Here is a 15,044-nt window from a genome sequence, read left to right on the forward strand (position 1 = left end):
CCTTTTCCAGACTTTCCTGTTTCTGTCAAAGGTACCACTGTACTAGTCTCCTAGGTTTGTAATCTTGGCTAGACTTCTCATTCTTAACCCATATATTGATGTTGCTTTTCTAGTTTTTGAATTGCATGCCCAATTTGTCAAATTGTTCTTTTTCTTTTTTATTGATATAATCATTTAGAGGTATAAGTTTTCCCCTAAGTGTACTGTTTTGACTACAACCCACAAACTTTGATATATTGCCTCATTGTTGTCTTTATCTTTAATGAAACTACTGATTATTTGTCAGTTGCTAAACTTTGACATTTCTACCTCCATGCCATCTCTTATACACAATCTCTTCTCTTTATCCACATAACCACCATCTAACTTCAAGCTGTCATTTACTGTTGCCTCTAGATTATTTCAATGCCCTCCTGTTTGGCCTCCTACTTGTCATCTCTTCCCATTCTAGGCCATCCTCCATTTATACAGTACTGCTAAAGTGAATTTCTAAAGTGTAGGTATGACTAAATAACTCCCCTACTTATGCCTTGAGGATAAAATAGGTTTTGACTATGAATTAGAAATGCAAAGTGGAAATTAGAAGATTATGATTTGCCACTATATCTACAACTGTACTAGATTTTCTCATTAAATACTGAGTGTGCCAGTTGACTAAATGATAAAAGTGTTCGTGCTACATGCCAGCTGTTCAGTGTCTTCATGGGAAGAATCAGTGTTCTAATTCCTATATGACAAATGTCCATGCTATGTAATTCACCATAATCAAGGTTATTTCTAGTGCCAAAGATCTCCTGGATTTGAGATCAGAAACTACAACCTGGAAATAATTCAATCAGAGGGACTGTACTATACTTTGTTAAAAGATTGGTCTTCTTGGAGTATCAGTGCATTACTTGTCAAGACTAAAATCATTTGCATCTGATAAAAACTTTGATGACTTTGTCCATTTTTATTTTTTATAGATCCTATTTATGACTTTTCTGTCAACCATAGCAGATGGTCCAGTTATTGATATTTTTATGGAAAAAGAAATGGTCATGGGAGACAATGGGTAATAGAAGGTGGAGGCAGCATGTTCTGATTACTAAAATAATACTCTGTTCTTAGAATCTGTGATAACTTTATAACTCATCACATCATTCTTTCATTAACTCCAGACAAATTAATTGGAGAAAATTAATTAAAAATTCATGTTGAAGAAAATCACTAAGTCCTTAGTCACAAAGATGTATGCATTTTGAACCAGATGTCTGGGTGCCTATCCAGGACTGGCAGACTGTGATTGGAGGTTCCTTCCATCTTTAGTCCTATGGTTTCTAGTGTTGTCTAACTTGTTCCCGAGAGTAGTTTACTAGTAGTTCTGAGGAACAATGAAGATGAATAATTTAGTTAGGTATGGAATAGTGAAATAATTCAGCTTCTCACTCAGGCACTTTTGATTCACAGTTCAGTTCTCTTGTTCAAATAGAGACCAAGACCTGGAGAGAAAATGATCTGCCCAAGTTCACATATATAGTAGTAGCATCATTCAAACACAAGGCATCATGGCTCCACGGTCAGTGGTTTTTTTATGCCATCACAGTGGCATAAACTTTTATTGAGAATGTTTAGAAGAAGGATTCATGGACAAAATTTAAGATTAAATTTTTGAGAGCCAAGCCTGTGGTCTCTCAAGGTTCAGGGTCCTCTGTCTAGATATGGCGATTAGTCAAATAAGTGGTGAGAGACACTGTATGCTCAGTCCTGTGTTTAGGCATCACACAGTGTTCTGCCATGCACAGGGTTTGCATTTATTTTATAGGTTCAGTGAGTACATACTTTTCTGGTATTCAGTCATTTCTCAATATACATGTTTCCATAGAACCTAACAACGGACATGGAGCCTAAGGAGATAGTCAATGAAACATTGTTGCTATAACAGAAATAGATGAATGACATAAACAGGATGATCTGTAGGTTAGTTCCCCCTGACCTATGGGTTGAACAGCTAGGAGAATCATTGTTGCTTTTGATCAGCTTTCACAATCAATCACAATTACTTAGGAGATGAGTAACAAAACATTTCATAGCTAGGAACAGGGATAGAGGGTAACTTAAAGCAGACCAGAATTGGAATTTTCCTCAATTTCCAAGTTGCATTTTTCTTGTGTTTGATTCAAGCACCTGGCAAAGTTGCCTGGTTATGGTAAACATAACAAACCAGTGAAGTGTATCTGTAACTTGTGTTTCAGAGGAATGATTGATGTATCTGTCATGCTTGGCCTGCAATGGGTGTGGGACCTCTGAATGTACCTCTGCTAAAAGAAAGAAAGGAGGGACAATGGGTAGTGATCTTTGGGTTTTGATTCTATGAATGTAATCTTTTGGGGGTACTATTCTAAGGGGTTTAAAGTGGGACATAAGTGTTAATCCTATAAGTATTTGCTCTCATTGTTTTTCCTATATTGAGGAGAGAACAATAATCATAACAATTCCATTAGTAAGGGAAGTTAGAGAAGTCATATAGAGGGGGTTCCATGGGTTCCTTATTTTCTGGTGGCTGCTTTGCTGTCTCCATTTCCCCAGACTATGACTCTTGTCAGACAGTGGGGGTATGATGGCTCCCCACATTAAATTATCTAACAATCTACTACAATGTTTAAAATAATTTTTATTTTTAAATTTTAAAAAGAAACTGTCATCAGTTTTCTGTTAGGGATTGGGGGGGGAGGGCATCTGCTGCTAATAGGACTGAGGTATGGGAGAACATTTTTTGTACCCAGTGCCAGTGCATGGTTCATTCATCAAAGTCATTAAATGCCTAGTGTGTGCCTGTGTTTGATTCTGGGGACACTTTAGGTACCCTGTGGCCTGATGGAAAGAGAAAATAACCTGATTGGGAGCCATGGGTTTGAATCATGATTCCAACCCTTGTTAGTTAGCTATGTGATTCTGGTCAGGTCAGTCATTGGACCTTTATGAATCTGAGTTTTCATATCTGACATGATGTAGCCAGACATATAAGGCAGTTTTGAGGAAGCAGCATTGGAAACCTGAATAACTATAGAATTGTGATGACGATTGATTTATCTTTCCAGGAAAATCCTTCAGCAACACTCGAAGATCTAGAAAAGCCAGGTGTTGATGAGGAACCTCAGCATGTCCTGCTGCGGTATGAGGATGCTTACCAGTATCAAAATATATTCGGCCCACTTGTCAAACTCGAAGCAGATTATGATAAGAAACTTAAAGAATCCCAGGTAATTTGTGTGAAATATTAATTGGTGTTGGCATGGGCTTAATAGAATTTGGTTTGTTATAGGTCAGGATTTAGCTTTTCTATCCAAAAAAAATATGGAAGTGGGGTGTGTCTGTCTGTGTGTACACACATACAAGTTGTAAGTAATTTGGAGTTTATGGTTTTTATTTTGGTTAATTATAACTAACTTACTCTTTAGTAAGGCCAAGTCAGAACCAGCCTGAGAGGTTACGAAAGAATTTGAAGAAGATTGGGAGAGAGTTTTAGGGAACCAAATTATTTGGTTCTTTACAAAATAAATATTTGCAAAAGAAGCTCTTTACAAAGGGGATTCTCTCTCGGGGGAAAAGTTTGCTAAGAAGTTCAAGGATGGTTTTACCAGAGGTGTCACATGGTTAGCCATGAGATTATTAAAGGTGTTGCCTATTAGATAAGAATATATGTTATAATTGGAATTTTTTAAGCAGCTAACAGAACCCTGAACTTGAAGTCTGAATGCCTAAGATTCTAGTCTTGGCTGTTCTATTTGTTAGCTGTGTGACCTTAGGCAAATTGCTTTAACTTCTGAGCCTTGGTTTTTCCATCTCCAAAATAGAGATAATAATATTTGTATTGCCTATTTCATAGGATTATTGAGGATCAAATCACTTAACAGTAAAGTACTTTTGACGTGTAAGGTAAGGTAGTATTTTTAGGAATTGAGAAACTTAAGACCCACAAAATTTGTATTGGCTCTGCTCTTTTCTCCCTTCTCTCATAATCCCCTTCCTGTAATCCACTGGGTGTACTCATTAATATCTATAGCAGATTTTTTTCCTCCAGATTTCTTTGAAATTTTCATAATTTAATAATCGGCAGCCTTTTGTATTTAGAGCTACTTTTTTAAAAGACTTCAGCATCCTATCTAGTCCCAGTTTCCCTGGCTTTTGACATTTGGAATTTTCTTAAGTTGTTGCAGGTAAACTAGAGGCAGGGGGCATCCTGGATAGAGCATTGGGTGAATTGGCCTCAGGCATTGACTAGCAGCAGTATAACTGAACAAATTACTTTACCTCTGTTTGCCTCCATGCTCTCTTCTTTAAAATGGGAATGATAATAGCACCTACTTCCCAGGATTGTTATGAGAATCCATCAAGATAATAATTGTAAAAGGTTTAGCACCATTCCTGACACATAGGTTTTCAACAAATACTTATTTTTTTTAATTAATTTGGTTAATTATTAATGGTATTGTGGTACAGTTGAGGGCCTCTAGGTTTGTAATAATTCACAAGTTTTGAAGATGAACAAGGGATCTTGTTTTTCTTATTTACTAGACTCAAGATAACATCACAGTCAGATGGGACCTGGGCCTCAACAAGAAGAGAATCGCTTATTTCACCTTGCCCAAGACTGACTCTGGTAATGAGGATTTAGTCATAATTTGGTTGAGAGGTGATTTTGAGTTTTTAAAATTTTTGTGATTGTAAGTAGCTGTTAGTTTATGAAGAGAAGAGCCTAGTTCAACATCTGTAACCTAAAATTTAACTGGGATACCAGTATGCTATGTTTAGACATTAATTGCTTTTAATTTCTTCCCCTATCTCTTTTTTTCCCCCTTTAAGATATGCGTCTTATGCAGGGAGATGAAATCTGCCTTCGCTATAAAGGTGACCTCGCACCTCTGTGGAAGGGAATCGGCCATGTCATTAAAGTCCCAGATAGTATCCTTTTTAAATTGTCCAGAAAATGTCTTATGTCAGGGCAGTAGAAAACTGATTCATTCATGCAGTAGTGAGAGAGCCATTGTTGGTATAATGGAATGAATGAGCACAAGGCCTAGAGAACCCAAGTTCACATCCTATTGCTACCCTCTCCTACCTGTGTGACCCCAAGCTAATCATCTGACCTTTCTAAATAAGCTTGTCTGTTGCTGTTACCCAGAGATATCTCACTTGATCAGAATGTGATGCTAATAATGTACCTAGAGACTTTTATTTGATCCCCATTGAAGTATTAGCCCTAAATAAGAGCTCCTGTTCTGTAACCACAAACATTATCTGTCTCAATTTACTGTCTTATACATGAATGTTTTTGGTGTAAGAGTGATATAGTTTAATGGAAGGGAAAATCCTCAAAGTCCATACCTTACAGACCATGCATATTGATTATGCACCAGTGGTATTGTTTTTCACCTGTGGACCTTTATATACTGTTTATTTAAATAGATAAAACCAATAGTTGTTGTTTGGCTACTGCTCCAGGATATAAGATGTAACTCTTCTCTGTGTTGTTGGTATGTGTGGATGAGATGAATACCAGGGAAGAATGGATCTCTGAACTGAACAGAGATGGTCTATTAATATAGAACCTGCTCTTTTTTCCTTCACATCCTGTTCCGGGAACTATCTATCTAAAACTGAAGCTTATCTTACCCTGGTAGCCAAAATTTGAGTATGATTGAGTAAAAGGGTAGGGCACTAAGTGAGATGAGATTTGACTTGAAAGTCATAGACTTGCAAGAGAGAGGTCACCTAGACTAATGATGTGAGGGAGACCATGGGTAGTTGCTGATTATGTCCTTAAAAGAAATAGCAGGGAGGATAGGTCAGAATTGAAAAAGACAGGTCAGAGCCAGGATCTAACTGGAAGGAGAAAACCTTTTTTAATATATGGCCTTTCTAACAGAACATTGGAGTTAGCTACAGAAGAAAAACATCCTTTTAGCAGTAAGAGAGAAATGGTTTAGTGAGAGTTTGCATAGTGGTTAGGGAGGTCAAAGCCTCCAAAGGGTACTTTATTGGGGAGACAGGTAAGCCAATGATTAGAACAGTTTTTTGATGAGTCAAGATTCCTACAGGTTATATTATCTACTAAAACATAAGCTCCTTTGAGGCCTAGCACACTGTGGAGGCGTTTTGATTGATGTACTTGGATGTTCTTGAACCAGTAGAAAGCACTGGTAGGAGGCAAGATGAGAGCCAGGTGTAGGAGTGAAGGTTAAGACTGAAGCCATCATCCAAGAAAACCTGGTTTCATATCTCATTTCTGGGGTTTACAAGCATATGACCATTATAGCAAGCCATCTAACTTCTGTGAGACTCAGTTTTCCCATCTTTAAAATAGAACTGTAATACCTGCACTATACCTCAAAGGCTTATTAGGATCAAAAGAAATCATGTGTAGAGCACTTTGAAAACTTACTGATTTATAGGTTTTAATTAGATTTTCAAGCCAATTGTAATATGGCTCCGAATATTAAGCCATCTGAATCATTTAAAATGTCGAATGTTTTGAGAATTTGGGTGAGGAGTCTAATAACTTTTAATTAGGACACCTTAACTCAGATGTCCAGATTATGGTGATGAAATTGCAATTGAATTGAGGAGTAGTGTCGGGGCCCCTGTAGAAGTTACTCATAACTTCCAAGTGGATTTTGTATGGAAGTCCACTTCATTTGACAGGTAGGTATTCTGTGTAGTGTTGGAGTTGATCTGTATCATGATTTGTTAGAAGTTTGAAGAGCTGTGTAGTCTAACCTGTACCCAAAAAAATGAATTCCTTTCACAATATACATGATATATAAACCACTTACAGGGAGCTTATCACTTTTCAGTGGAGCCCTTACAATTTTTGTATAGCTTTTTCTTTGTTAGGAAATTCTTCCTAACTGAGATGTTTTGTCTTGCTGTAATTTCACAATTTAATCATCCCTGTCCCCCATCTCCTCCACCACCCCTCTTTCTTAAGACTATAGTCCCAGCCAAATATCTGACCACAGTTATAGATTTCCTCACCATCCTTCCTGGTCACCCTTCTCAGAATGTATTCTAAATTGTCTGTATTCTTTCCAAAATCTGACATCCCAAACTCTAGTTGTTTGAGTAAAACATATTTGTCATCTCTGAATAATGCCTTCACCATGTGATTAATGCTCTCAGAATCTTATTTAATGATTTTTGAAGCTGGTAAACATATTTCTGATTATAGCTTCTGCTAAACTTGAGTGTCTTTTCTTTTCAGAATGCAGAGTGCATTAAAAACATTTGCTGTAGATGAAACCTCAGTATCTGGCTACATTTACCACAAATTGTTGGGTCATGAAGTAGAGGATGTGATTATTAAATGCCAACTGCCAAAACGTTTTACAGCACAAGGACTCCCTGACCTCAATCATTCTCAGGTCTCAATTTTCAACAAACTCAATAAATTATTGATATATTGCATTTTAGCAGGAATGAAAAAACTGAACAGAACTCTTTGCTTGGTTTTAATGAACAACCTCTTTCCCTCTTAGGTATATGCAGTAAAGACTGTTTTGCAACGACCTTTGAGCCTCATCCAGGGACCACCTGGTACAGGGAAGACTGTAACATCAGCTACAATTGTCTACCATTTGGCTAGGCAAGGCAATGGGTATGTTTGTTTAAGATATTCTTTTCAGACAGTAATTAGAAGCATAAATGAAGCACCTGTACACCACTGGGTTAGACTCTGGAAATAATAAAAACAATGAAACCATCCCTAGAGACAGTAATAAGATCTAACATTTATATAGCACTTTTAGGTTTACAAAGTACTTTATAAATATCACAACCACCTTGGGAGGGAGGTACTGTTGTTATTCCCATTTTACAGATGAGAAAACTGAAGCAAATGAGTTAAGTGATTTGCCCAGGATCAGTGTCTGATGCAAGATTTGTACTTCACTCCTTCTGACTCTAGCTAGGCTCAATGCTCTGTGCACTATGGCACCCCCTAGCTGCCTACATGAGGAACTTAGTTTCCAATAGGAGTGGCAAACAGGAGAATGATTCTGTGAGACCCAGGTAAGGAGGGAACACATTCCAAGCATGGAAAATGGGCAGAGTCCTACCTGTGTGACCTCAAGCAAGACATTTGACCTTTCTGAACTTATCTGTTGCTGTTACCTAGAAATCTACAGTTTACTATGGATTATCTCACTTGATCAGAATGTGATGCTAATTTACTTAGACATTTATTCAGTCCTCATAAAAGCATTAGCCCTAAATAAGAGCTTCTGTTCTGTAACCACAAGCATTATCTATCCTGAATTGCTGTCTGATACAAGAATGGCATTGATTTGACTCGGCCTCAGAATTGGGGGAGGGAAACCCAAATTCCATACCATATTCCTACTAGAGTTTATATTTTATCCTTTAGGAAATAGGGAGCCAAAGAAGGAGGGGGGGGGGTGACATGGTTATGCCTGGACTTAAAGAAAATAAATCCTTCTATGTGTGGTATGGTCTAGAGTCATGTTGGTGGACCTATGGACTTATGGCACACATGCCAAAGGGGGCTATTCCCCTCTGCCCAGCAGCCCAATGAGAGCATTCACTCCCTCCCCTGTCTGGGGTATGTGTCCAGAGGGATGCAGTTTGGGCACTCAGTTTCTAAAAGGTTCATCATCACTGCTCTAGAGCATATGCAACAATCCAGGCAAGAGATACAGACCTTGAAATAAGCTAGTATAATATAGAAAGAAATTGGAGAGGGAGGCAAGGTGGCTCAGTGGATGGATAACCGGGCCTGGAGATGAGCGGTCCTGGGTCAAATTTGACTTCAGACACTTTGTAGCTATGTGACCCTGAGTAAGTCACTTAACCCCAGTTGCCTAGCTCTTGCCACTCTTCTGCCCTGGAACCAATACACAATATTCATTCTGAGAAGGAAGGCTAGGATTTTTTAGAGAGGGGGAAGGGGGAGTTAGGTTGTGGAGGTAAAAATGGCAACTGATTGGGTATGTAAGGTAAAGGAGAGGAAGAGCTGAGAAGAATCTGGGAAACAAAAAGGATCATAATTCTACTGGCAGAAGTAAAAAAGTTTGAAAAAGAAAAAGTTGCTTTCAACAGACTGTCTTTGCTATAATTTATATTACTTGCTGACACTGGAACCTCACTACAATACTATGTATAGGGTTCAAATAATGGGTTTTTACTACCTTACTTTGAAGTCCTTTTCATGTAATTAAATTAAAAGACAGTACTGCTGCTTTTGAATTCTGAACTCAGGACATTGTGTTGGAAGGAACCTTAGAAAGGCAACCCATTGTATAAGGGGGGAAAGAGGAGATGTTCTCTATAGCACTCCTTTATTCCTGCTTTCTCTTCCCTCATTTTTGACTATTCCATTACTTATGGGTACTACGAACCCTAATATAGGCAAGAGAATGTAAATTTAACTTGGCTTTGAACAGCATTTGTGTGGGAAAAAAAGCGGGTAAGGAAAAGTCTGAGAATCAATAAATAACATGCAATGCTTAACATTCATTCTGTAAAAATAATGGAAGAAAGCAATTATAGTTTGGGACATCTTCAAAAGAGTTGATACCACCAGTTTGAACATTTAGTTGGATTGTTATCAGCTGTCTGATTTGTGTCTTTAATAGTACCTTCATCCTGTCTTTTACATGGTAACCCTTTTTGTCAAGGCAAATCCCCTCAATGCACAAATGATCCCCTTCCATCCCATCTTATCCAGCAGATTGTTTGCCCCTACTGCTACCCCTTACTCTTTTAACTCATCTTCACTCTCCCTGCTCTCCCACCTACATGCTGCTTTCCTCCCATCTACAAACATAAAACATCTCCACTTGGTCTTCTATCCGTTGAGTATCATTCCACATTTCTCTTTTGTGGCTAAAGTTCTTGAGAAAACTATTTCTAATAGGTGCTTTGACTTATGCTCTTCTCATTTTTTTCCCTTAACTCTCCAGAGTCTGGATTCTGATGGTGCCATCCACCAAAACGGCTTTTTCCATTGTTACCAGTGATCTTTTAATTGCCAATGACTTTTGCTTAAGCATCATCCTTCTTGATCTCTCTGCAGCCTTGAGAGTCTCAGTCACCCTCTTCTCCTTGATACTCATAAAATTTCAGTCTGCTTCCAAGCCCATCCCCAATCAGGTGAAAAAAGGTCTTCCTAAAATGGAGGCCCCAGCTCCCTGCTTACTTCCATGATCAACCATCAAAGCCTCTTTTTTGTGTTAAAAAGCCCTTGTAAGCCTAAATCCCCACCCCTCCTTCCAGAATGGTCTTCCTCATCTGCCTCCTGGCTTCCCCAAGTCCCACCTGAAATCCTATTGCAGAGAGCCCCTCCTAATTCCTCATAATTCTAGTGCCTTCCTTAAGGGTAGGGACTGTGTCTTTTGCCTTTCTTTGTATTCCTAGTGCTTACTCAGCACAGTGCTTGGCACTTAATAAATGCTTGTTGGCTAACTGACCAATAAAAGCTAGCATTTTAAGGTTTACAAAATTCTTTTAAAATTCTCTCATTTGATCCTCATAATAACCCTGGCAGTATTATCCTTATTTGTCAATATAGGACTCCCAAGACTGAGAGTACTTAAGTGACTTGCCCAGAGTCACTCAAATATAAGTATCTGAGGCAGAATTTGAAACTCTGGCTTTTATTGACTTCATGTCCAGTATTTTATCCACTGTGCCATGTAGCTGGATGATTGGCTTATGATGGCATACTGTTAATGGTATTTCCAAAATGGTAGCGATATCCATTATATAATACTGTGTATTCCTGTATCAACATTTCTGACTATCAATGTTTGCTTGCGTTCACCCCCCCCCCCCCCCCCAAACAAACAAACAAGCAAAAAACAGTGATATTGTGTTGTAGAGGTTTAGTGGAATAGCAGATAATATGCTGGACTTAGAGTCTGAAAGTTCTGGATTCACATCCTGCTTCTGATACTGTCTTACACTGGACATGTCGCTTAACCTCTGGACCTCCCTAGAAGTTATCTATGCCACAGAAGAGTTTGATTTCTACATTAATAGTAAATTTCCATAACCTTGATAAAATCACAGATATATTATTGTGTTGTGGTGGATTTTTTTAACTGAACAGTATTGTCTGTTGATTACTAGTTCAAGCCCCTTTGAATAGCGAGCCTTTTCTATTTTTAAGGCCTGTGCTAGTTTGTGCTCCAAGCAATATAGCTGTGGATCAGTTAACTGAGAAGATTCATCAAACTGGTTTGAAAGTTGTTCGTCTTTGCGCTAAAAGCCGAGAAGCAATTGATTCTCCTGTATCTTTTTTGGCTCTGCACAACCAGATCAGGAACATGGATAGGTAAGAAATTGTCCACAGGGTGCTTCTAGATTGGGTCACCTGAAGTTTCTTGTATATTTCATCTGATAATCACAGTGAGCTAGCATTTCCTTTTGATTCAAAATGTAGAGGAACAGTTACTTTCAGGTCCTTATAATTTTTTTGCATTACAGCATGCCTGAACTCCAGAAATTACAACAATTGAAAGATGAAACAGGCGAACTTTCATCTGCTGATGAAAAGCGTTATCGAGCATTGAAACGTACTGCTGAACGAGAATTGCTTATGGTAAGTGGTATAGCAGTTCGATTCAGCAACCATTATTTAGTACCTATGATGTGCCAGGCACTACAGAAACTAAAAAGAAAACAGTCTGTGCCCTTGAGGAGTTTGTTCTGGTATTAATGTGAGACTGACTTAAAAACACAGAATGTTAGAGCTGGAAAGGACCATGGATCATTACTGTTACTAGTCCATATAAGGGCTTCAGAAGAGAGGCAGATGTAGGAAGTGAAGAGCAGATTAAGAATATGATTCTTGATAAAAACCTGGATTTCTGAAATGTAGCTTAAAATATAGCAATGACAATTCCTGGTCAGAGAGGGAGTGCATCTCAAGAGTCAGTAGGAATATATTGTCTGGTGTATTATGATTCTAATTAAAATGGGCTGTAAACAGAAAAGGAAAAATTTGGTTGGTTATTCAGTCGTTTCAATTAGTCACCCTCTTTGGGGTTTTCTTGGCAAAAATACTAGAGTGGTTTGCCATTTCCTTCTCTAGCTCATTTTATAGATGAGGAAAACTGGTGCTATAAACAAGGTGAAGTAACTTGTCCAGGAATACACAACTAATAAGTATCTAAGGTTGGATTTGAACTCAGGAATATGAGTCTTTTTCCTGACTTCTGACCTGGTGCTATGTGCACTGTGTTGCCAATTAGTTGCCCAAAAAAGAGAAAGTAAGAAACCATAAAGAGTAACTAAAATGAGCACCTGTATAACTGATACCAAATAGAATTCAGAATGGGATAGGGGAAAAGAGAGGGAGAGAATGTGGAGCTTAAAATGTTAGAAAATGTTTGTTTTTATAAGTGGGAAAGGCTATATAACATTACCAAAGTGGGGAAAGTAGCTATAATGTAAGGTAAAGAATATATCAGCAGAGATAGTAAAACTGGAGACATGAGCTAGTTATAAAGAGCAGTGACCTCTGCTATCTTCACCAAGTATGAGTACCAAGCATATAAATTAGTGGTTGGGATGCAAGGAGGCAAATTTGACCTCATATAGGCATCACTGAGGTGTGGCAAAATGAGACTGGAATATGCCCCTGGAAAGGTATATATTAGAAGAAACAGCATAGTTAAACTTTAAAGGGGGTGATTGTAGATATGTTTTTTTGGTCGGGAGAGTCTTGTATATTAAGAAGATGAGAAAATTAAGGAACCATGGAGGGGAGGGGAGGGTAAGCATTGGCAGAAACAGAAATGATTTCTCATTAGATCACCTGCAAAAAAGAAGTTCGGTTAATTTGGGAAACATTACAAGCTTGATAGAGAGAAGCTTTAATTATATGGATGCCTCTCTGCCCAAAACAAAGTGAATTGTTGGCTTGGCATTTTAAAAAATGAGTTTTCTCTCAGAAGGTTTTTAAAAAAAAAAAGGAGAAATTTTTATTATGGATGCAAATCTTACCCACAATGAGGAAACTAATTATTGGGAGTTTACATTTATGGAAATGAGAGGGAATGGACACATACCTTTTCAGAAGGTTCAGGTGAAATACAAGCATGATCTCATAAACTAAAATGTCTGCAGGAAAGTCAGCCTTGAAGGTACAGAAAGTTCTTGGGAATGGTAGTCTAAAGATGAGCCATTTTGATGAAGAGAGAAAAAGGGAGGGAGGTGTCTGAAGGAACTAATGTGGATGCACAACCAACTTGCTGACCAGCTTAGGATAGAAGTAAGGCCAGGCAACAGAATCATTCAAACTGACCTGCACTAGTTCTGTGGAAACAAAACCCAAAATTCATTTCTGTTTTTAAATCAATTTCTTTTGGAGGGAAGAGGACACATGCCCATAATGAAAACATGAAATTAATTATATTCTTAATCTTTGTTTTCAGAAAATAGTGAATAGCAATAGTGTTTAAAAATAAATAATCTAACAATGAAGGGAGGTTTTGAGTTCTACTGGGGAGTAGGACAGGGCTGCTGCTCCCTGGAAATGAAAAACATTTGAATTGGAAAGGCTAAAACAAGCAGTACTAATAGGCAGCTAATGTTTAAGATAAGTAGACAGATAGTAAGGGAGCATCTAGTTGCCTTTAATGATAAATTATATCTTCAGGTGCTAAAAATTAGGATGTAATTGCTTAACTATTTTCATTGGTCTTATAAAAATTATGGAGAATGGAATAAGGGGAGGATGCAGTATAATTAGGATAAACTTCCCAATTTGTGGGACTGGGGAATAGAAGTTATAATTATAGAAAATATTATTAATGAATGTCTAGAAAAACAAACCTGGATTACAAAGGACTAGGATGGATTCTTCAATAACAGTTGTAGCAAACTAATCTAATTTTCTTCTTTTAACTTATTAGAATTGTAATCCAGGGTGATATTTTAAATACCTTTCATAACCTACTTCTCCCCAACTCATCCCTTTTCATCATCCTTTTTTTAATCCTTACTTTCTGTTATGTAAAATTTTTTTGTGGTTGAGGCCAAAAAATTTTAATTAGTGGTCACCAGGGATTTAATTTCTAAATCCCAAAATGAATGACTAAAGTAAGTGGAATTTAGGGTAGTTTATTTACAATATAGGGAAGATATTAAGGAAGAGAGAAAAGGACACACATTCTATCTCTCTCTATCTCTATCTTTATCTCTATCTCTCTTTCACCTCCCCTAAATTTCACATCTAACAATCACAGAAGACACTTTTCTCCTGGATCATACCTTTTTTTGGTTACTTCACCTTTTGTAGTTACTTAATGCCTTTTTGTAGTTAAAATGGGTAGATCTACTTAAAATACTGATTACAATTTAATCTTCCCAGTAAAGGAAGACCTAATTACCTTCATTGTTACAATCAGGGGAGAGCTAAATCCAATCTTCACACTGTCTTAATATCAATTCTAAGATAGAAGAACAGCAAAGACTTGGAGTTAAGTGACTTGCTTAGGGTCACATGTTGAGGAAATGTCTGAGACCAGATTTGAACCCAGATCCTCCCCACTGCAGGCCTAGTGCTCTTTCCACTGTGCTTACCTAGCTGCCCCCTTTTCCATTCTTCTTATACATTCTTCTCTTTCCTTCATGTACTCTTTGATCCTGGAGCTCTCAATTCCTTGCTGATGCTTACACAAGACACTCCCATCTTCCATCTTGTCCAGAATCACCCAGCTAACAAGTATCTAAGAAAGGATTTGAACTGATATCTTCCTAACTTCATATCCAATGCTCTCATCACTGTGCTGTTGAACTACTTAGTAAAATGATTATTGACTAACCAAAAAAAAAGTCTTGCCAGATAGACACTTGCACGAATCTAATAATAAGACTTCATTTATGCAATTGAAATTTCAAGTCTTATGCTTGCATATTCACCAAGTCAGCCTCACAGATACAAGATGTATGCAGATGGCAGTCATCCAATATACATTTAGGCATTTTCATGGTCTGTAAACTCACTGTAAGCCAGCAAAGTGGTGTGCCAACCAGAAACC

The 15,044-nt window shown here is 37.8% G+C and overlaps 1 protein-coding gene across 2 annotated transcripts in view; it reads left to right on the forward strand.

Annotated features, from left to right (window-relative positions):
- The window catches only part of UPF1 (UPF1 RNA helicase and ATPase), a 70,137-nt gene that overhangs the window by 37,469 nt on the left and 17,624 nt on the right, over positions 1-15,044 (forward strand). For both annotated transcript variants that reach the window (XM_003340740.4, XM_056822155.1), the window contains exons 6-13: positions 3,081-3,242; positions 4,558-4,642; positions 4,846-4,944; positions 6,576-6,684; positions 7,244-7,403; positions 7,518-7,636; positions 11,168-11,332; positions 11,485-11,599. In XM_003340740.4, coding sequence (XP_003340788.2) covers positions 3,081-3,242; positions 4,558-4,642; positions 4,846-4,944; positions 6,576-6,684; positions 7,244-7,403; positions 7,518-7,636; positions 11,168-11,332; positions 11,485-11,599 — 1,014 coding nt within the window. The remainder of the gene's footprint in view (positions 1-3,080; positions 3,243-4,557; positions 4,643-4,845; positions 4,945-6,575; positions 6,685-7,243; positions 7,404-7,517; positions 7,637-11,167; positions 11,333-11,484; positions 11,600-15,044) is intronic.

The sequence above is a fragment of the Monodelphis domestica genome, chromosome 3 (assembly GCF_027887165.1).
Source record: "Monodelphis domestica isolate mMonDom1 chromosome 3, mMonDom1.pri, whole genome shotgun sequence".
NCBI lineage: Eukaryota > Metazoa > Chordata > Mammalia > Didelphimorphia > Didelphidae > Monodelphis > Monodelphis domestica.